The sequence below is a fragment of the Prunus persica genome, chromosome G7 (assembly GCF_000346465.2).
Source record: "Prunus persica cultivar Lovell chromosome G7, Prunus_persica_NCBIv2, whole genome shotgun sequence".
In the NCBI taxonomy this organism is placed as follows: Eukaryota; Viridiplantae; Streptophyta; class Magnoliopsida; order Rosales; family Rosaceae; genus Prunus; species Prunus persica.
Genome location: NC_034015.1, coordinates 6308086 through 6331459, shown reverse-complemented (window position 1 = coordinate 6331459; position 23374 = coordinate 6308086). Strand labels below are relative to the sequence as shown.

The 23374-nt window shown below is 37.3% G+C and overlaps 2 protein-coding genes across 4 annotated transcripts in view; both read right to left on the bottom strand.

The window, feature by feature from the left end:
• The window catches only part of LOC18770434 (DNA gyrase subunit B, chloroplastic/mitochondrial), an 89946-nt gene that overhangs the window by 11847 nt on the left and 54725 nt on the right, over positions 1–23374 (bottom strand). For 2 of the 3 annotated variants that reach the window (XM_020568336.1, XM_020568335.1), the window contains one exon: positions 209–353. In XM_020568336.1, coding sequence (XP_020423925.1) covers positions 209–283 — 75 coding nt within the window. In that variant the 5' untranslated portion in view covers positions 284–353. Of the gene's footprint in view, positions 1–208; positions 354–613; positions 904–23374 lie in introns of those variants that run through there. The other variant, XM_020568334.1, reaches the window with a different exon arrangement.
• On the bottom strand, positions 15056–16249 carry LOC18770783 (zinc finger BED domain-containing protein RICESLEEPER 2). The gene is made up of 2 exons (XM_020568911.1): positions 16106–16249; positions 15056–15958 (listed from the first exon to the last, which is right to left on the bottom strand). Exons 1-2 carry the CDS (start codon positions 16247–16249, stop codon positions 15056–15058), a joined length of 1047 nt encoding a protein of 348 aa, XP_020424500.1.

Here is a 23374-nt window from a genome sequence, read left to right as displayed (position 1 = left end):
TCGGAGTGACAGCTTACAAGCCCCACTCAACAATTTCTAACTAAACCCATAAATAAGCAACAATTTCCAACAAACATAAACACCTTAATAAACTTACTTCTCTATTTCAAAAACAAAAATAAAAAGCATGATGTACAGATAAATTAGCAAGTGGCTAACATAAAATAGAAAATTTTGATTTACACCCTTTTGAAATCGAGTATTTTACCTGAATCTGATCAGACCCATAAGCGTTGGAACCAGAGCTGCCTTGAAAAGCCTCGGTTGCAGGCGTAGACGACATAAAAGCTCTTGGAGCAACCGCATTTCGAACTACACAGCAGCTAGGAACGCCATTCAGTGGAATATGGGTCCTGTCACAACCAATAACAAAACCCTTAAACACTTTCCACTTTCCCAGGAAAAACCCGAGTAGCAAAATACAAAAACTAATATCCTATCACCAAAAATAACAAATGAACAAATAAAATCACTCAAATTCAAACAAAGAAAAAGTTATGTTGTAACAAGAATACTGATAGAGTCGCCTTAATTCCCTAGTTGCCGCATTTTCTAGGAAACCAAACAGAAAATAAGCAGAAAATGAGGGGCAAAATATGAAAGGGAAAAGCACCTGGGTTGTGGGTTAAACAAGAGGGAGGGACGAGCAAGAGAGGAAGACGAGAAAGAAGAAGAAGAGGAGGGGAAGTGAGGGTGAAGAGAAGAGTGTGAGAGAAAGCGTAAGGCCATGAAGCGAAGATAAGGAGGAGGAGGAGGTCTCAGAAGAAGAAGCGCCATTGGATTTGGTTCTCTCTGTTTTACTTTCTTTGTCTTTTAGACCTTCTTCTTTTAAAAATAATAAATAAATAATAAAAACTTGTAAATTATGTTTGAGTAAAGCCATAAACCTCGTTTCCCTCATCTCCCTCCTAAAACCCTACCCTTCTCACAAGCATGTTTCCCTCTCAAACTCCTAAAAAGAATTTTATTTTATTTTATAAACAAGGGAGGAGAACAAATTTTGAGTCGACACGATAAAACAACTCAAAACAAAATAAAATTTTAATTATTTCTAAACTTTGACAACTTTAGAAAATATTTAAAAACATATAGACACTAACTTTAAAATTATAAGGACTAAAAATCCTCATCTTCAAAACTCCCAAAAGGCTTTATATTAAAACGTCTCTAAGATTTACGAAACTATCATATTACATCCTTATTGTTTTTCGTGTCATTCGTGGTCCTCAAGGTTAGTATGTGTACACAAATGGTCCATGCCGTCAAGTTTTGTCAAAAACTTCGTTAATTTGCTGACGTCGCATATATATTTGTTAAAATAATTTAAAATTCATAAAAGACTTTATATCACAAAACATTTCTGACATTCACGAAAGTATCATATTGGGTCCTTCTTCTTTTTTTTTCTTTTTTTTTTGTCATTCGTGGTCTTCAACGTTAATATGTCTCCTCACAAATGGACCCTACTAAAATTTTAGTTTTTTCATTTAAATTCATAACAATTAAAAATGAAAAAAAAAATTAATCCATTTGAAATGAAAAAAACCAAGGGTAAGGTTTAGCGATATAAAGCCTACATAAAATTTAAAAATGAAAAGGTGCATAAAATTTTGATTTTTTTCATTTAAGATTAGGTTTTTCATTTCTAAATTTACAAAACTCCCTTAGTTTGCTGATGTGGCATATATGTCGAGCCCACATCTCCAATAATATAGTGCCACGTGTATTTAAAATACAATATATATAAATAATTTAAAATATAATATATATATAAATAATTTAAAATTCATAAAATGTTGGTTTTTCCATTTTTAAATTTTAGGAATTTTAAATTGTTTTAAAAAAAACTCCTTTAGTTTATTCATGTGGCATATATGTGGAGCCCACATCTCCAATAATATAGTGTTACGTGTTTTTAAGATACAATATATATAATTTAAAATTCATTAAATTTTAAAAAGAAAACCAAAATTTTATGAATTTTAAATGAAAAGAAAAAAACAATTTACATGGACCATTTGTGAGCACACATATTAACCTTGAGAATCACGAATGACAAAAAAAAAATTAAACAAGGACACAATTTGATAGTTGCGTGAACCTCAGGGACGTTTTGTGATAAAAAGACTTTTATGAATTTTAAATATATATATATAGGGTTAATTACTGTAGACGTCGCTGAACTTGGCCCCCATTTGCAATTGGGTCCGTAAACTTTTTTTTCCACAATTACATCCGTTAACTTGATAAATAATTCCAATTGGGTCATGCCGTCCAATTTTGTCAATTTATCTGTCAAAATTAGGGGTAAAAGCGTCTTTCAGTTAGCATGGATGAACTGCTCCTTCTTCCAGAATTATTTACCGTGCTGGAGAAAAGGTAAATTTAAAACACAAAAAATAATAACAAGAACAAATATATCTTAAAGAATAAAATAACAAAAAATTCAAAAAAAATAAAACCTAGAACAAGAACAGTCACACCAAACCCAGAAAAAGGCACCCCCATCTCATCTTCCCCAACCTCCCCTTCCCCATACCCACCTCTGATGCTCAGCAACAGCTGAAACCCGTGCACCCTGCCCACCCGATGACTGCCATAGCTATTGTGACTCCTCGTCCTCCATCGTTGACGACGGCGATGATTGCGTCATGACGTCGTCGTTTCGGAGTCTCTCCTTTGCAGTTCGACCATATCCACCATTGCCATTGGCAGCCATGAAAGGCAAGCAAATATTCTATTAACTTGGACTTTGAGAAGAAGAACCCATGTGAATTGCTTTATTTCTCAAAAAAAAACACAGATGAATCCAAGCCATTAACCTTTAGTGCAAAGCTGTCAGGCTTCGCTCTCTTTCCCCCAAAATTGATCAAGACAGCCCACCCTAAAACCCAGCCCCTCCTTCTCAGGCGAACCCAGCCGCCACCTCCGTCGTAATTCTTCTTCTTCTTCTCTCTCTCTCTCTCTCTCTCTCTCTCTCTCTCTCTCTCTCTCTCTCTGTGTGTGTGGACTGTATGGCGTTGGATTTGGGGGTGGGTTGGGGTCGTCAGAGAAAATAGCCACAAAATAGCAATCACTGTATCTCCAGATTGGTAGATTCTGGAGAGAATAGGGTGGTCCATCATGTTTGTAATTTGTGAAGTGTGCTTAATTGATATTAAACATTTGGGATTTGCTGGAGTTTTAATATGAAAGCTTCATGTTCATTGAACCCTAAACCCTAAACGCGGGATTATCTAGTGAAGGAGACTTTTGGAACTGAAAGGACGCTTTTACCCCTAATTTTGATAGATAAATTGATAGAATTGGACGGCAGGACCTAATTGGAACTATTTATCAAGTTAACGGATGTAATTGACGAAAAAAAAGTTCACGGACCCAATTGCAAATGGGGGCCAAGTTCAGGGACGTCTACAGTAATTAACCATATATATATATATATGCAATGTCAGCAAACTAACAGAGTTTTTTATGGAACCTGACGTCAATGACCATTTGTAAGCACACATACTAATATTGAGGACCATGAATGACCAAAAAAAAAAAGGACGCAATTTGATAATTACATAAACCTTTGGGACGTTTTGTGATATAAAGCCCTCCCAAAAGAATTTTTCTAGGCTTTTTATCGCAAATGGTTCATGAGGTTTGCAAAATTATCGCATTTTGTCCTCAATTTTTTTTTGTAACATAATGGTCCTTAGAGTATCCATTGTGGGGAAGTGTAAATCTGATTTTCTTGTATTAATTCAAAGATGTAAATTCGATTTTATTGTATTAATTCATTTTTTGTGTTAAAATTTTTTTATGTTAATTTTTTTTGTGTTAATTTTGTGTGTGTTAGGTTTAATTATTTTTTCTAAACAAATTGTCCTAAAAAATTTAAATTTCTAATAAAAGATAATTTCATTCAATATGATGTAAATAAAATTAGGGAGCTTCATTATTATACTCAGAATAGGAGCTGAAATTTAAATAAAAAAATATAAAAATCCACATGGAATGCACTTTAGAAACACACCCAAAACCCATTTACTATATAAGAAATGGGTGTTGAAGTTCTTATAAATTACATGATTGTCACTGATTAACTTAAAAAAAGCCCAACACAAAAAACTCAAAAATTAAAAACCCAAAACAAGCCCAGCCCAGATTTTTTTAAAAACCAAAACAATTTATTAAAAAAAAATCGCGAAAACCAAGCAGGGGCTCTTCGTAGAAGTACATCATTAATACTCTATCATAGAAGTACATTTTTTATACTATGTCATAGAACTATCTTGTTAATACTACGTATATCATAGAAGTACATTGTTAATACTCTGTCATAGAACTATTGACAAGACCCGCCTCGGAATCTGCGACAAATCCTGTGATATTTCTGACATCATACCGATGTCGGGCCCACTTACAAAAGAGACGAGACTTTCTACCGAAATTTCTAGCAGAGTCTCTCTTGAAAAATGGACATTTCCTAAAAGTTTTAAAGGATTAAAACTCAGTTATAACTCAACCGGCAACATGCACAAGTTAAAAACATGCAATCTACATAACAGGCCTCTAGCCTTACAATCAACCATAACATGGGCTATAATAGAACATAACTAACATAATTCATTTCACAAACGAAACGGAGTTCAACATAAGTAGAAATAGATCAAGATTGGCTTACCCAAACTCGGGCTTCAGGTCATCGACAAATTCCAAACCAACTTAATGACTCTAATAAATATGATTCGATTCCAATGACCAAATTAAAGTCCACAAAAAAAAAAAAAGGTTTATCTTGCGGCTGCACCTGGGTGAGACCTCAAGCTACCTACGTGCCCTTACTAAGGGATCAAGCCGCACGTAGTTCTCCGATCAATAGTCACAAACAGATAACATACAATTATTTACAGCAATATCAACAAGTAAATTTTAGAATCATCTTTTCCCTTTAACTAAAATCGCAATATCTCAGCCCATGAACAATAGACCCATTTTTCTATACTCACTCTGTACTTAAGACTCATAACTCATCGACCCTATCACTTTGAACAATGCATATATGTTAAGCACAATTCTTTTAAACATTGCTCATTTTCTCGATATATTATAGTAATCATTATCCTTGTTCCCATTACTTTACTACACGCCAGAGAGTCCAACGTCACACGCCAGAGAGTCCAACGTCACGTGTAGTAAAGTAACAGTGATCATAATACCACACGCTGAAATAGTCCAACGCCACGTGCGATAGAGTACTAACATAACCAAGTTAGCCCACACGCCGGAAAATCCAACGCCATGTGTGGCTAGACCAAAACATGTTCTATGCACGGAGACTGCTTTATCACACGCCGGATAATCTAGTGCCACATGTGATAAGGTACTAACATAACCAAATGTGCCCACACACCGGATAATCCAACGCCATGTGTGGGTACAATAACCCCGGAAGGTACTTATCCTGATGCAAATTTTCAATTTCCAAACAAATCGTTTCCTTTCTTGTTGAAAACCAAAATAAAACCTTAATTAAGAACAAGCACCAAATCTAAATAAGCCCACTCAATTTCATTAATATTCAAAACACTTTTCAAATACTTAGGAAATATATAATCTCTGAAAATCCATAAGACAAGATAAATAAATCCAAAACACCATATCATAGACAAAATCACTATAATCCTATATAAATAATATTACTAGCATTAATAATAATAGAAATAATAATAAGCATTCCCATATTGACACCAAACCCTTCTATCAAGCCATAAGTGAATTATATAATAATCATTAAAGTAAAACGATAATAATAATAATAATGATAATAATATAATAATAATATATATAAACAGAAAGTCTCGTGTCACATGGTAAGGGCCGAAACCAAACCGATAGCCCGCGTTTATAACCTCATTAACCAATATATCCATTACCAAACAAATCAATTTCCATAAAATACTATATTCCACAATTAAAATAATAGACTTTCGCAAACAACCCGCTATCACCCAATCCATGTACTTTAATGATAATTCCAAATAATATTAAATAATGATAAATAATAACCTTTAGAGATCCCATATCCTTATTAAACAAAATTAATTCAATTTTTAATCAAAGCTCACTTATGCAAAAAATTCCATAACTTAAATTATCACAATAATGTCCTAGAACTCCCTACAATACTATAAAACAATCTCACAATCCCAACATAACCAAAGTAACTCAAATAACAGTCAAGTCTCGTCTATAAGGTCGTTCTAGTACTTCTCGAAGGGTGAAACTACCTCGGAACACTCACAATCAACCAAGGGGTCAGACTGCCCAAACTTGTTCAATCGGGCCCGCGGGGCCCACTACCTCTGATTTCCTATCCGAAAGTTCCTACTAGTTCAACAAAGTTTACTATACAAGTCTAGCAAGTTTGGTCCGAATCGAACGATTGGATCGCTTACGATCGCACGATCGAACTGTCACCATTTTACCTAACCATTGAATCATTAAATCGGAGCACCTGGGACTCCGATTCTGGATCCGCGAATTCCAACAAACAGTAGTGATTAATATTGACATAAGAGAAGTAAGTGGATCAACCAAGCAGCCATAAAATATTCAGCCAGAGCTCCTCCTGTATAAGGAGCAAGGTATTGTAATGTAGCAGGGGAGTCCGCCGTTTCAACTACCACAATAGTGTATTCCATTGCTCCCCTTTTCTGTAAAGCAGTCACCACCTAAGCCACAGAAGATGCTTGATCCTAAAAGTACCTAGATCAACATATTTAGAAAAGGAGTCGATCCAACGGTCTGAACATATCGAACCCGGATAACACCTAATATGTGTAATCTGATCGACCGTCAAATGGTAATCAAATTCAGATCCGAACATACCGTCGTGCTCGGGAGGACATGAGGATCATTTTAGGACTCACAGGCCCGCAACAAAGTGGCCCACACACCGTCACACGCGCTTACAGCACGTGGGTGGCTTGAGTAAATTTTCGACGACGGAAATTTCTCAATTCAACCATCAACATACCTATGTGATCATGACAATTAGGGGAGCAATTTATACAACTCGGACAACCTCCAATTTGGCCTGAAAGTGGCCAGAAACTCCATCCAAAAACGGGAAATTTCTAGGTTTTAGATGAGTTTCAAAACTTAAAAATCGATCTAATCCAACCATACAAATAGCCAGAGTATGTGAAGAGGATTGAAATCCATACTTGGTTCGTTGAAAGTGATAGCCGAAATCGCCCAAAACGGCGGCAAGAAACCCGAGCAGTCACGGCCAAATCCAAGCTTCCAGCGCCTCCCTGAGCGGCGGTCGTGGTTGGGCTTCCGTCCGGTCGTGATTGCCGGCTCCTCACGGTCACATCCCGAACGTTCTCAGCCTCGGGGGTGGTCAGACGACAAAGTTACCCTGCCAAATAGTGGCCGGGTCTGTGTGTCGCGAAAGGGAGGGTTGCGTAAAACTGAGTTTCCCTTTTGTATTTTTAACAAATTTTGAAATTCCCAATATACCCTTTTAATTTTCAGACCTTTTCAAGTTCATTAGAACTCGAAATTGAGCATGTCGTGCGTTTACGAACTCATTTCAACAAGCCCAAGGCAACGGTGTAACTCAATTCCCCAAATTCTTTTTCGAACAAAAAGTGACTATCGTGACCTTACTCGAGGGCAAAATTGTAATTTCATAATTAAATAAATCAAATAATCGAAATAGATTTAATAAACGGAAAAAATTGGGTCAGGATGTTACAACCTACCCTCCTTATAAAAATTTCTTCCTCGAAATTTCGTACTTGTCATTCAAAGAGGTATGGGTATTGAACCTGCATCCGCTCCTCGGGTTCCCAAGTAGCATCCTCAACGACTTGACATGACAAGGACTTAACTTCCCACGTTTTCTGAACCTCATCACAACTTCCAAGGGATAATTCCAAGAGTACCCACTCATCAACCGCAACTCAGTATCCTTGAACCAAATATCCACATAACCCTCCTATCGGTATTGTGTCACTTTAAACTTTGCAATGTCATCCTTTGATCAGTGTAGTTGTTAGTTTCATGTTTCAATTTGAATGAAATTTGGCCATATATTAGAGAGTTGTTGGAGAAGAACTTTGTACATTTGCATCAATTTAATAACTTTCCCATTTTAATAAATCTCAACCACGCCCTGGGCCCACCATTTTAATAACTTCCCCATCTTTTAGGCAGCTTTCCTCTCTCCTCTCTCGTGGCTTTTCTGTTACGAGACCCATTTACTGTGTGTAAAATTAGATGTACATTTGCATCTTTCTTCCCATCTCATGGCTGTGATGTACATTTACAATCGTATACACCTCCCATTGTAGGACATTCTGTCAACCAAATGTGTATATTTGATATACACATCTATATACACCTTACCACTGTGGATGCTCTTAAGGTTATACTCCACACATCAAAATGGTCCATGCCGAAAACTCTGTCAAATTTTCTGTTAAAAAGCTGACATGGCATATATGTGGGCTACACATCCAATAATATATAGCCCCGTGGCTTTAAATAAAATATTAATATATTTAAAAGGAAATTGAATTTTTTTAAAAAAAGATAAGATTAAAACTTTGTTTATTTAAAAAAAAAATTAAAAAACTCTTTATGTCCCTCTTCCTTCCAACCTATCGCCTCACCGTGCCAACCCACCTCCCTACACCCTCTCTGTCTCTCTCTCTCTCTCTCATCAGATTCGGGGGTGATGGTCAGGCAAGCAAAGAACTTGGTTGGGATTTGATGCAAGAACATAATCGGTTTCAATGGTTGGGGAAGGCATAGGGGTCCAAATCTGGAATGGGTATGTTTATGGCTCTTTGTTATGAACTTAAAATGGTTTGCAGTTGTTGTGATGGTAGAAGTTGAACTGATGTTTACCTGTAGCTGCACATGAGTTGGGCATGTGATTCATTAACCCAGATGCAGGGACTCGACATGAACTGTGGATACTAACTATGAAATCTTATATGTTGGGCTCAACTATGCAGCCACAACAATGAGAAATGGTAACAAAGTTTACAATTAATTTCTTCAAGGCTTTTAAGATAGGGCCGCCCACGCAGCTCTAGAAGGAGAGATAGAACAGAGGGAGAGGGGGAGAGAGAGAGAACAGAGGGAGAAGATCGCAAAGGAGGAGACGGAAGGGGAGGGCTGGCGACAGGTTTTTTAATATTTAAATTCAAGTTTTAATTTCCTTTTTCTTTTTTCTAGAAAAATTTAAATAATTTTTAAATTTAAAGTTGTCAAAGTTTAGAAATAATTAAAATTTTTTTTTGTTTTGAGTTGTTTTATCGTGTTGATCCTATTCTCTTCGCTTGTATTTAATTAATTTTTTTTTTATAATCACAAATAGTCTCTAAGGTTTGCAAAATTATCCCACATATATGCCACATCAGCATTTGAACAGAAAATTTGACGAAAACTTACAGCATGAACCATTTTGATGTGTGGAGGATAACCTTAAAGATCATTAGTGTCACAAAAAAACATTAAGGACGAAAACGAGGTAAGATAACTGTACACAGGAAAATGTAATTGACTAACGAGGTAAGGTAACTGTACACTTGGCATTTAAGAGGAGGGGAGGAAGACAGAGAGTGTGGCGGGAGAAAACGAGGCAGAGGAGGGCGTGTGGTAAGCCCTTGCCTATTTGGTGCGCACTAGCATTTAATCTTCTTGGCCCAGTCCATTGTTGCAGGGGCTAGGGTTTAGCCGCCCCGTGCTATAAAAGGGGTATCTTAGCTGAACAGCGTTGCAGACTCTCACATACGCTAAGGAGGTTTGTGAATGTTTGAATAGCCTGGCTCTCTCTCCACGCTTTGCTGTGCTTTGTTTTCTTCTCCTCATCAGAAAAATATCACTTCACCTTCACCATTACCAAACAAAAACACAAACACATTCACGCACAATCAAAGAGAGAGATAAGAGAGTTGGAAGAGAAGGACCATGGAAATGATGGCCATTCAAATTTAATATGCATATAAATGGAGAGCATGGACCAAAACATATATATACATTACAAAAAAATTTGCATTATCTTGTAGTCAATGTTTTATTGATTTATTCTTAAAAGACGAACATAGAAAAATTTGTCCTGCGTTTACACTCCAAAGTCTAAAACATTAGCGCATACAGATGATCCATAAAGCTCGCTCTTTGGGGAGATTTGTCTCGCAGTCAGTCATAACTTTGCATGGGCCAAGAAGCTCTCTTTACTTCCATGGCACACAGTAAAGAGCGGACTGCGAACAGTGCTGCTGCTGATGCTACTAACTCCTACCTCTATAAATCCAAAAGCTCTCCAACCTATTATATCAGTCTGACCCTCCAACAAAGAAAATAAAAAAAATTGCTCAGAATATTGACGTAAGCTAACCAAGTATAAAGATAAAATAAAACTAAAATAAGCAATCACAACAAAAGTAAAGCGGAAAAACCAAAAAAAAAAAAAAAGGTAGGCACATTTTTGCTGCTTCCTTTGTTCCTTATATCTTTCTGATCTTTCGAGAAATTTCTGTGCTCGAATATGTTCTTCTTCTTCTTTCCCACTTAATGGCTGGTCACTCATAGTGAATGCTAAATCAAAAGGACTCTGGGGTAAATAACCCAAACAAACCTCAAATGGAGATTTGAGTGTGGAGCCATGAATTGCTTGGTTGAAAACAAACTGTAAGTAAGGGAGACTTTCATCCCAAGTCTTCGGATGCTTAGAATTGTAGCCCCTCAACAAGTGTACCATAGTCCGGTTTACGACCTCCGTTTGCCTATCTGTCTGTGGATGAAATGCAGTGCTTCTTTTCAGTATGGTATCCGTCATTCCCCATAAGGACCTCCAAAAATGACCTAAGAATCTATTGTCTCTGTCAGAAATAATCGAAGTAGGTAAGCCAAAAGGCTTCCAAACATATTGGAAAAATAACTTAGCAGCTCCCTCTCCAGCAACGGTCTTCTTGCATGGAATGAGAATCACCATCTTACTGAAATGATCTACACCAGAAACAAGTAGTCATTTCCAGACTTGGTTTTAGGCAATCCACCTAAGAAATCCATCGAGATACTCTCCCAAGGTCGGCTAGGTACTAGTAATGGAAGATACAGTCCTAACTTTCTGTTGGAAGGCTTTGATGTGTTGCATAGAACACAACCTTGAATGTATTGTGAAACATCGAGATGCATCTTTGGCCAATACACATAGCAATGAAGATTCAATAAAGTCTTCTCAACTCCAAAATGTCATGCTGCTTTGGAAGTATGAGCCTTACGAATCCACTGCAATCTGTCATCATCTTCTGGAATGCACAATTGTGTTCCCTTGTACATTAGTCCATCCTTCAATTGGAACTCACTAGTCTTTCCTTTTTGTAGCTTGGCATAGGCTGAGTTGAAATCAGTATCTGTGTCATACCCTTCGGCATATTCAGAATGAACAATGGGTTGGATTTGCATAGCCACCAGCAATGCGAAACTAACTGGTGTAGGTGGTCTAGATAACATATCTCTCAACTTATTAGTTGTTTCTTTCTTGTACTTTATCACAATATTGAATTGTTGTAGGTAAGATATCCATTTCATATGGCGAGCTTGCTGCAACTTAGACTGTGTAGTTAAAAACTGACGAGGTTTATGATCTAAGTGCACTACAACTTCTTTTCCCAACAAGTAAGCTCTCCAATGCTTCACTGCTTGATGCATTGCATACAGCTCCTTGTCATAAGTCGGATAATTCAATATCGGTCCACTAAACATCTCAGAATGGTATGCAACTGGTTTTTCATCTTGAAATAATACGGCTCCCATAGCATAGTTCGATGCATCTGCTTCCATTTCAAATGGTCTCTGCAAATTCGGTAATGCTAATACTGGGGCCTCTATAATCTTCTGTTTCAACAACTGGAAAGATTCCTCATGGTTTCTCGACCATTCAAACTTTTGATTTGTCTCTGTAAGAGAATGTAAGGGTGCTGCAATTTGTGAAAAGTGTCGAATAAACTTTCGCAAATATTGACATGCACCTATAAAGCTCCGTACTTCAGTTACTGAACAGGGTGTAGGCCATTGAGAAATCACATGTACTTTCTCTAGGTCCATTTTCAGTTCTCCTGCACTAACAATGAATCTCAGGTATACAAGGTGTTGTTTCCCAAATTCACACTTCTTACCGTTTAACTGTAACTGATTTATTCGTAGAACCTCCAAAACTTGAGCAATATGATGAAGATGGTCCTCCCATGTGACACTAAATATGAGAATGTCGTCTAAGTATACAGTGACGAAGTCGTCAATGAAAGGGTGGAGTACCTCAATCATCAACCGTATGAAGGTAGCTGGAGTATTACATAACTCGAATGGCATGACTAACCACTTAAATAGTCCATGCTTTGTTTTGAATGCAGTCTTCCAAGTATCTTTTTCATGGATGTGGACTTGGTGATAGCCAGATTTGAGATCAAGTTTAGTGAAGTAGAGTGCACCATGTAGTTGATCTAGCAGGTCATCAATCCTCGGCAATGGATACCGATTCTTGATGGTTATTTTGTTGAGTGCCCTATAATCTACACACATACGCCAGCCTCCGCCTTTATTAGGTACAAGTAACACTGGCAAACCACATGGCGAGCAGCTAGGTTTGATGACTCTAGGGGTGTTTTTCGGCCGGAACGGATCGGAAACCACTGTTCCGAACGAAGCTTTTCGGAATTACCTTTTAGTTCTGAGTCCGATTCCAAAATTTCAGAATGTACTAACTCTATTCTGATGCGGAATTTTCGGCATTATCGGAATTTTCGGAAGTTAATATTTTTGGAATTTTCGGATAATAGTTTCGGCATTTTCGGATAATAATTTTGGAAATCAAATTTTGAAATTTTCTTGTGAATTATGATTAAGCCAACCAAACAGGAAAAAAAATTTCAGAAGAATTCCAATGTTTACATTCAAATGACATAATGTTCAAATTTAAACTAGTCCACAATAAAAACAGAAAATGAAAACTACAAGTACAACATTTAACATAGATCCATAATACATACAAAATCAACTCATCACTGGAAATAAGCTAACATCATTTTTCGCAACACCATTGCTGAAATCACGAATATGCCAACCTGCAATTCCAAGGTTACAGCTAATTACTCACTCGTTTTGAGGATATATATAATCTGAACTGTTATGCAAAAGAGTTATGAACAGTCATATGCTATGAACTGTTATGCATGCTTCGGTAGACAACATGGGTACATGAAGAGAAAAGTGGAAGGAACATAAGAGTGCTAGTTCTACTCAGAAAATGCCTATCCTTAAACCTTTGACTGTACATGAGTGATACAAGCTATATCTGCTACAGGATATGAAAAATGTCTATGGAATGGAAGGAATGGAAGTCAGCAACAAAGAAATTAGCTGCGAGTCATGACCTAAAATCAAGAATATCAAAGCATAGAGATCTCTTGGTGTAATTATTAACTAGAAGTATCATACATTCATGTGTGATGGGAAGTTCTATGATGTTAGTTAAAAAGGGGTAATGTTACAGTAATAGTATTTATTTGAACAAAAATCAACACTCACCTCTCTAAATTAAAAAGTACACCATCTCCAATTCCTTGAAATAATTTGTCAATAAAAGAAGCTGCAAAACAAAATATATACAATGTTCCATCATCAAACATGATAAAAGAAAGAAAACTATACTAAATGTATAGAATGTGAATGTTCCATCATCAAGCTCAACTAAATTTAGTTAGCCTAGATAAACAGAATGCTCTATCAACAAGAACAATCACACATTATTAGAGCCATGACACTATTCCAGAACAATCAAACAAGAGCACATTATACTAGATAAGAATTGCACAGTACCAATACCCCAATATCATTCCAGAGGAATCCAAGAAAAAAAAAATCTACATATTTATACAAAACTAAACTAAAGAACTCCATACCTTCATATTCAGTTCCATTCATTGACGTGATAGATTTTCCAACTCTTGGCTTACAACTGCAACAAGCATAAAATCTATACTATAATTATAAAAAAAAAAAAGCAATTTAAGAGCTGTAAATAATTTAAAGACAGATGTTACATACCAATTTCAATTTCCTCAAGCTCTTCAAGTTGTTCTTCAACATTCTCACACTCTAGTTTGGAACATCTTAACCAATCTTGGGTACACACCAAAGCCTCGACGATATTTGGTGTTAAGGAACTTCGAAATGGGTCAAGAACTCTTCCAGTTGTACTAAAAGCAGATTCTGAAGCAACAGATGTCACTGGAATTGATAAAACATCTCGTGCCATTATCGCAAGTGCATGGTAGGTTGCATACTTCCCTTTCCACCAAACCAATACATCAAAGTTTGGAGATTCATCCTCAATTCCATCACTCAAGTATTTGTCCAGATCATTATTAGCATCTGCATGCTCTTTTCTTTTCAATTTACTCCTAAACATCTCCTTCTTGGATCGATTCCCACCTTGATTAGCCACAACACTCTCTGAATTTGCAGATTGATCATCTAAAGATGTAGCTTCCGACTTATAATGAAGATAAAGACGTGACATCATACTTTTGAATCTTTCAACACAATCCTCAACTTTTTTTATCTTTTTCATCCTCACTTAGAAGAATATCACTATCCAAGTAACTTCTATACCAAAACGTCACATAATCCAATTTATATCTAGGGTCTAGCACAATAGAAGCAATCAAAATTGGATTCAAAGCATCAATGTTACAATATTTTTCAAATTTTTCATTCATTTTCTTAGCCATGGAACTAAGAAAAACATCATTGCTGCCCATTTGTTGCAAGAGCATATCCTTGGTTTGTGTCACCTCATCAAAGTAAGTGTTAGAGGTGATGTAATGAGAACCAGATATACGCTTTGTTAGAAGATAAAAATCTTCCAAAAACATATGCAAACTTCGCAATTTTCTCCAATTATCTTCATTTATGGGACCCCCCTCATGACAGCCACTTCCACCTTTTTTTTTTCTTCAAACCCAGCTCACTTCCATCTTCTTTATTTTTTTTTCAGTTCACATTCACTTCTATAGAATGGATCATGCTCCAAAAGCCTATCAAATACTTTCTCAAACTCCATTGCTGCATTTATCATCAAATATGTTGAATTCCATCTTGTTTTAACATCTAAACACACAACCTTCTTGCAAGTTACACTCTCCTCCAAAGCACATTTTTTAAACATTTGCAAACGTGATGAACTACTCCTCACATACTTAACACTTCGACGAAGGCGCTTGATGGTTGTCTTCACCTCTTCAATTCCATCCCTCACAACCAAATTGATGACATGTGCAAAACACCTTACATGAAAGAACTGTCCACCTAATAACATCATATTTCTCTTGTTAAATCTTTTCTTTAAATCCATCACACATGTATCATTATTCTTCGCATTATCAAGGGTGATTGTCATAACCTTTTCTATTCCCCACTCTAAGAGACAATTTTCTATAGCCTTTGCAATAACCTCTCCTTTGTGTGGATGTGGAAGAACTCGAAAATTTATGATTTTCTTTCTAAGGACCCAATCTTTGTCCACAAAGTGAGCTGTCAAGGCCATATACCCAAGATTTTGAACCGAAGTCCACAAATCTGTTGTGATGCATATTCGTGCAGAAATCTCTTTAAAATAATCTTTGAACTTGCTTTTTTCCTCATGATATATTTGTAAACAATCCTTTGTGATTGTGGTTCTGGAAACCACATGAAATTTGGGTTGTATAACTTCACAAAACATCCTAAAGCCTTCCTTTTCTACAAAGCTAAATGGGAGTTCACAAAGGATAATCATTTTTGCAAGAAAACTCCTACATAGCTCCTGGTCAAACTTCCAGTTGCAAGTTTGACCTCCCATTACAGAAATTAGTGTCTGTGCATTATCTTGTTCATCACGAGGAAACTTTTTACAAGTCCTAATATGAGATCATAGCTTATTAGTGCCAATCCTAGAAGGTGCAGTAATTCTAGCTTCACAAAACATACAAATTGCAATTTCTTTGTATTTTCCAGTTTCCTCTTCCAAAACTTTCTTAAAAAAATTCCATACCTCGGATTTTCCATGGTTTCCAGCTAAACCAGACTTCTTAGTAATTTTTTGCTTCTTTGGATTGCCACGAATGGTAGCTTGCTCAGGAACCTGATCAGGAACTTGATTGGGAACCTGAGGGCTATGATCCACGTCTTGTGCCATTCTTAGATCTGCAATAAACATATAAAATAATCAAGCAATCGATTAGGTGTATAAGAAAAAGACATATGATAACAAAAAGTTTCCACCTAAAGGAAAAGGCAAGTGGTTCCAGTGGCTATAAGAATATGTATTGTTCATCTTTAATACCACAAATTATGCAATAAAATCCGATAATGGCACACAAGCACAAAAGAATGATACACAAAATTAGAAGATCAAACCCTGGAAGACTTAAAATAAATTATTCAAAACCCTCTGCTAACGCCCTTAAAACGAAAAAAAAAACTTGAACTGGCAAAGCCAACACACTCTCTGAGGGCATGGAATGTCTAATTTTTTGGTCAGAATCTCAATAGTTCACTCTACCAACTGAATCCTCATCTATATTTTGATATGAACTTAAACCAATAAGGAATATCTGTTATCTTATAACCCTAAACAAGGAGCTGCTCTCGTTGTGAGATCAGCAACAAAAGAGAAGAATTGGATGCCCCAATGAAAACACTTTCTTATTTTTTTCAATATTCCTTTCTAATTGGGTAGACAAGTTAACAAATTCAATTGCCCAATAATACATAAACAAGATCAAGATAAAATAAAAAAGAAAACTTACTGAATAGTGAATAATGATAGAGATTTTGGTGTAGACTTGCAGTGGTATTGTAACACCCTGACCCCGAATTTAAACCTTATTTAATTATTTAATTATTTAAGGGTATTTTAGTCATATTTTTAACCGGAGAGAGTTTGGGGCAGTGATTAGTATTTTTGGATAGGTCGTACTGAGACGAGTTCATAGACACGTAGTGGGCTCGAATCGGAGTTGTAACGAGAGAGATATGGTCAAAAGAAATCCAGTGGCACAATCATAAATATTTCGAAATAGGATTTTTATAAAAATCTGGTTTTCTCTCTCTCTCTCTCTCTCTCCCCCGCGGGTCTCTCTCTCTCCTCTCCTCCGCGCGCGACAGCCGGCCACGTTTTAGCCGGCCGTGCTCTCCTCCGGCCACCAATGACGACGGGACCGGTACCAAAATGACCGGGCCGTCGTCCTCTTCCTACCCCAGCCACCTCCCGCCGCCAGCCGCCGCGGATTCGCCGGAATCTGGAGATGAAGCGGCCGACGTCGTCCAAACTTCAAAGCCGCCGATCTCCCTCCTCCGGCCACCAATTCCGTTGACCCAGGTATGGATTGTGAACCTCTCGAGCTGCTCTAGCTGATGGTTGGGTAGGATTAGATCGATTCTTAGCGTAGCTAACTCAATTTTCGAATTGAAAATCGGCCAAAACTTCGGCTGCCGTGATCGGCCATTTCCGGCCACTTTTTGGGGTAGGTCCAAGAACAAAAGTGGCTCCAAATAGGGTGTTATACCTAGGGTAGGAGTTTGGAGCCGTGGTTTTGAGATTTTCTGGCGAAGCGTTATCGCTTTGGGCACCCACGCGCTGCCGGCGCGTGCGGTGGCGCGTGGGCACTGTAGAAGAGTAGCACTGTGTTCCGATGAGATCCTTAGGTTGTCACGAGTGCGTAGGATTTCGCGGATCTCAATTCGGACGTCGTTTGACTATCGAACGGATAATCGCATAATGTGCGTTATCCGGGTTCGATAGGTTGGGACCGTTGGATGATCCCAAATTTAATATATGTTAATCTAGGTATTTCTAGGATCGTGTAGGAATTCACGGATCGTGAATCGGAGCCCGGATGTTCCGAATAATAATTTAAAGTTTATATTTTATATTAACCGTCAGATCGTGCGATCGTGAGAAATCCGACCGTCTGATCTGAACCAAACTCGCAGGACAAGTGTCCTATACCTGGTAGAACCCATAGAGACTTTCGGATCGGAAATTGGAGGTCGTGGGTTCTGCAGGTCCGGTTGACCAGGGTTAGAGTAGTTTGACCCTTGGTTGACCGTGAGTCTCCCGGAGTAATCTCACCTTTCTAGGGGGGATTATCGGGTGCTAGATGATTGTGGATGGTTACACAATATTAGAATTAATTTATATAATTATAATTATATATGGTTGTACAAGGGTACAACAGAGTCTAGAATGTCAGTTTGGAGTGCTATACGCACTACTGTAGGTACCTCATCGGATTTTGGATTCACTACAAGCACCACCAAGTGAAAATTTGGTCCCACGTGGCGTAGGTTATCCGGCGTTGGGACAGACCCCATACGTGGCGTTGGTTGTACCGGCGTATGGGGAGATATAAGATATGCTGTTCAGGTCTCACGTGGCGTAGGTTATCCGGCGTTGAGACAGGCCCCATACGTGGCGTTGGTTGTACCGGCGTATGGGGAGCTATTGTGATATTGTGTTGAGGTCGCACGTGGCGTAGGTTATCCGGCGTGTCGACAGACCCCATACGTGGCGTTGGTTGTACCGGCGTATGGGGAGATTTGTGATATGATATTGAGGTCCCGCGTGGCGTAGGTTATCCGGCGTTGAGACAGGCCCCATACGTAGCGTTTGTTGTACCGGCGTATGGGGAGATATAATGATAGTATGGCATGGTCGCACGTGGCGTAGGTTATCCGGCGTGTTGACAGGCCCCATACGTGGCGTTGGTTGTACCGGCGTATGGGGAGAATATGTGAAATACAGAGAAATGAAATAAGGTATCGCCGATGTGTGGAATTGGGTTTTATGGAAGAACTACGTGTGGCTTGATCCCTCAAGGAGGGTACGTAGGCAGCCTAAGGTTATTAGGTGCAGCCGCAGACTAAATATTAGTCATATTTGGTATTTGAATTGTTTGGTAGTCGTTTGAGAATTATTGGAAGGCCGAAGGCCATTTATGAGAATTTGCATGAAATTATATTGTGCATGCTGCCAGTTGTGGATATTAAATGCGTTTTTATGCAGGTTGAAATTTTGGGAAATGTCCAATTTATAGGGGAGACTCTACCAAAATTTCGGCAGGAAGTCTCGGTCTTTAGTAATTGGGTTTGGCATCGGAGTGATGTCAGAAATTTCAAAGGGTTCGTCTCGAGTTTTGAGAAAATTCGGGGCGGGTCCTTTCAGTGGTATTGCAAAAGGAAGGAGGTTAATAGTGATATTGATGAAAAAGTTTGAAGTTCCATCCTGTTTTCTTCTCTAGTGAAGAGAGAGAAGCGTCGTTTGGTTTTCCAAGAGATGGAGTGAAATCTCTTTGCTGCTTGTTGGGGGAGAATATGAGGGGACTCTGATTTGGATCTAAAGTAAACTCTCTCACCTTTTCTTTTAAAAATAAAAATAAAAATTTCTCGTGAATATATTTGCCATAATAGAGATATATATGGCAATTGACCATCATTATTTTGGCCATCACGAATTACTGTTATTGATTAAACAAATATCTACAAATTTATATTATATTATATTTTACATATATATATATATCATGTGAATATACTTGATAAAAAATAATGTTATATAAACTTTATCTTGGATACTACTACATACTTACTATTAGGGTTCAATCCCAATGTGTTTCTATGATCATCGCTATTTTTTAATTTTCATAATCATGATTCATGCATGAACAAGAGTTTGATACCAATTTGTATTTGATACAACATGTCAATGTCCTACCTTTTTTAAGGGTAAGTTACCTATTGATGTACCTAACTTTTTTGTAACCCCCTATTGTTTATGTTCACATTATTAAGAAAATAGTACTACATTAGCACCTTGACAATTGATTATAAAGAAAATAAGTTTATAATTAAATGCATGACCTCATACCCCAATGAGTCCTATTCAAGAAATTGAGTTAGAATTAAAAGAAAAAAAAATCAATACACTACGTAATTTAGATCAATTCAAAATTGGTTGCATTACAAATTTTTTTTTTCCTTTTACTAATATTTTTAAATGTACTTAAATTTTTTTCATTATGTATGTATAATGTATATATAATGTTCGCCAATAATATCAAAGAAAACTTGTGTCTTTGGTTGGTTGTGACAGAACTATGGACAAATTAAAAATTGTGGGAATGCATTAAATGTTTTGCATATAAATTAAATATATTGATTGTTGTCTAAACTTTTGTAGGATTAATTCAAAATATTTCGGAATAAATCGGAATTTCTCGATCGGAATGTTTTTCAAATATTCGAAATTTTTAAAATCGGAATATATTAGGAATATATCGGAATTATTGGATCGGAATGAGTTCGGAACATTTTGGAATATTTCGGATCGGAAATTTCGGAAATTTCGGAAGTTCCATGTACATTCCGAATCTGATCCAATTTTTTTTCGGAAATTTTAGATTTTGGCATTTACGGAATTCGGATTTGTCGGAGCCGGATTTTTTTGGAAATATTCGGACCGGAATCGGTCGGAATCGGATTTTCCAATCCAACTTGCACCCCTAGATGACTCCTTGTTCAAGAAGTCCTTGAATTTGCCTCTTGATCTCGTCAGATTCCATCACGAAAGTGCGATACAAACCCAAGTTTGGTATAGGTGAATCTCTTACCAACTGGATATCATGCTCCACAGCTCTCCTCGGTGGCAAACCATGCACATCCTGAAATAAGTCCTTGAGCTTCTCCTACAATTTCCCTATGTTTGAGCATTGTGTTGGAGATAAATACAAAGTAGACAATGTCACAGCTCCAGAACTCTGATCTTGCGGTTGAATCATCAACAAAACGAATCGCCCACATGAATTGACTAACCTCTAGGCTTGGTTATCTGTAAGCAAATTATCTGTAGCTTGAGGCTTGCAAGCGTTGATGTGGAACTCCTTCCCATCCTTCACAAGTTGATACTTGCGAAGCCTCCGATAGTGAATGGCATCTCAGTTCCATAAATATGGACTACCTAATATGACTTGGCAAACGTCCAAAGGAACCACCTCACATGTCACCTCATCGATATATCGATTGATGATAGCAAATTTGATGGTACATTGTTTCGTGATCTGTAAGTCAACGTCCTTTCGAATCCATCCTAGCGGGTACAACTTAGGATGTGGTGTGGTGTTTAAACCTACTTTTCTTACTAAAGCCTCTTAAATCAGATTTTTCTGACTTCTAGGGTCAATGATAGCTTGTACAACACTTTGCTTCACCTGAATATTCATATGAAACAACTCTTACGTGTCTTCAGTATCTGCTGGCCTTGTCATAAGGGTAAGTGTAACATCAGGTTGCTTCAACTCTGGAAGCTCTTATACTTGTTGTGCAGTTAAGGTGGCTTTTCTGTCATTACTCTCCTGGTTGTTTTTCTCGAGCTTTGGTTGCAACTTAGGATGGAGTATCCAACACTTGTCTTTGGCATGTCTATTGGTTTGATAGTGATCACAGTAGACCTTCTGTATTTGACCTTCCTTGCTCTGCTTCCCCCTTTTTTGCCAGTCAGTTTTACTGACAAGTTTTGATCTGTCATCCTTCTTGTCAGTTCTTTTATTTTTCGCCTCAATGGCGATGATCTTTACAGTAGCTTCTTCAATAGTATCTACAGTGAACAATTTCAGTTCTTTCCATATGTAGTTAGCAAGACCTCCTGTATACTTCATGAAAACATCATAGTCATCGACGTCGATGTCCAAAACCATAGCTTGGTTGTGGAACTCTGTTGTATACTCTTGTATAGGCTGCCAAAATCACTGTCTGAAGTGTTGCCATTTATACCATCTTTCATCTTCATAGCCAACTGGATAAAATTATTTTCTCAAAAAGCATCTTGAAGTTCTTCCAAGTCAATTCTGAGACATCATACCATATTTCATAGGACTTTCACCATGTAAGGGCATGGCTTGAAAGTTTCAAACTTGCAAATTTTATTTTTTGCACATTAGAATACTTATAAACTGTGAAATAAGTTTCTAATGTGTCTATCCAGTTATCTAGCTTTTCAGGATCAACATCTCCTTTATATATAGGGATATCAACCTTAAAATCAATTTTTAAGGTATCAATAGAATTTTTGTTGTCACCTGATTCAGCTTCCTTTTTCGTTGGATCAACTTGTGTGTCGTCTTCATCTTCGCTATCCTCAACAACCTTTTTCTTAAGCTTTTGATCAGGCTCATATGAAGTTGATGGACGTGAAGGTTTTCCAGTCTTCAAACTCTCCATGAGTTTAAGGATTGATGCAGACAAGTTTTCAACTTGTTGCTCAAGCTTAGTGATGCGATAGCCATCACTAGATGTATCTTGTTTGTTTTCTCTAGTCATAATGTCTCTCTTGGACCTTGGCTTTTGGTGTACGAGCAAAGGACCTAAAAGTTCTTCTCTAGAAGCTTTGCGTTGGTTGCGAGTTGAGACCATAAACCACCGTCACCCTCTTAGATCTGGTGCTCTGATACCACTTGATCCAAAACTGATAGTCGATAGAACTACGAATTCCTAGTTTATAGGAATAAGAGAACGAGAGGAATTTTAAGACAATTAGAGAAACAAAGGAAGAAGCTAAGGAACTGCTTTGAGTTCTGTTTTTTAATTCATTCAACTACAATGGTTTATATACAAGCTTGAATGCCTAGAATAGGAAGCTAAAAATAAGAAATGAATTTAAAACCACAAATGTTAAATGGTTTAAATTCCTTAGGTAATTCAAACCATTAATTTTTAAATGGTTGAGAACTATTTCTTCTTAAACCATTCAAGTCTAATGGTTGATAAGTTATTTAATTTAAATAATATTTATTGTTTAATTATCTTGGAAATATCCACCTAGATCAACTTTAGTTAGATGCATACAACCTAACACTACTACGTTTTACTATTTGCGCGACGAATACAAATTCGTCGCACAAAATACACTTAAGCGACGGAAAAACATATTTGTCGTGCAAACCACCTAAAACTTGCGCGACCAAATGTTTCGTCGCGCAAAAAATCTTAGCATGACCAAAAAGGTAGTCATCGTGCAAAGTGAGGAAAAAAAACACGAGTTTATTTCTTTTGGCCCCAAACACCTGCGCGACGACAAATATCGTCTCGAAAGAAAACATAGCGCGACGGTCGTCCCCTTTGTCGCGTAAAGATACATAGAAAACAGTAGGTTTTGTTATATGGCGGCCAAAACTTGTGCGACGACAATTGTTGTCGTAAAAGACAACTTAGCGCTATGACAAGATTTATCGTCGCGCAAGAAAAACATGGGATATTTTTTTTGGCG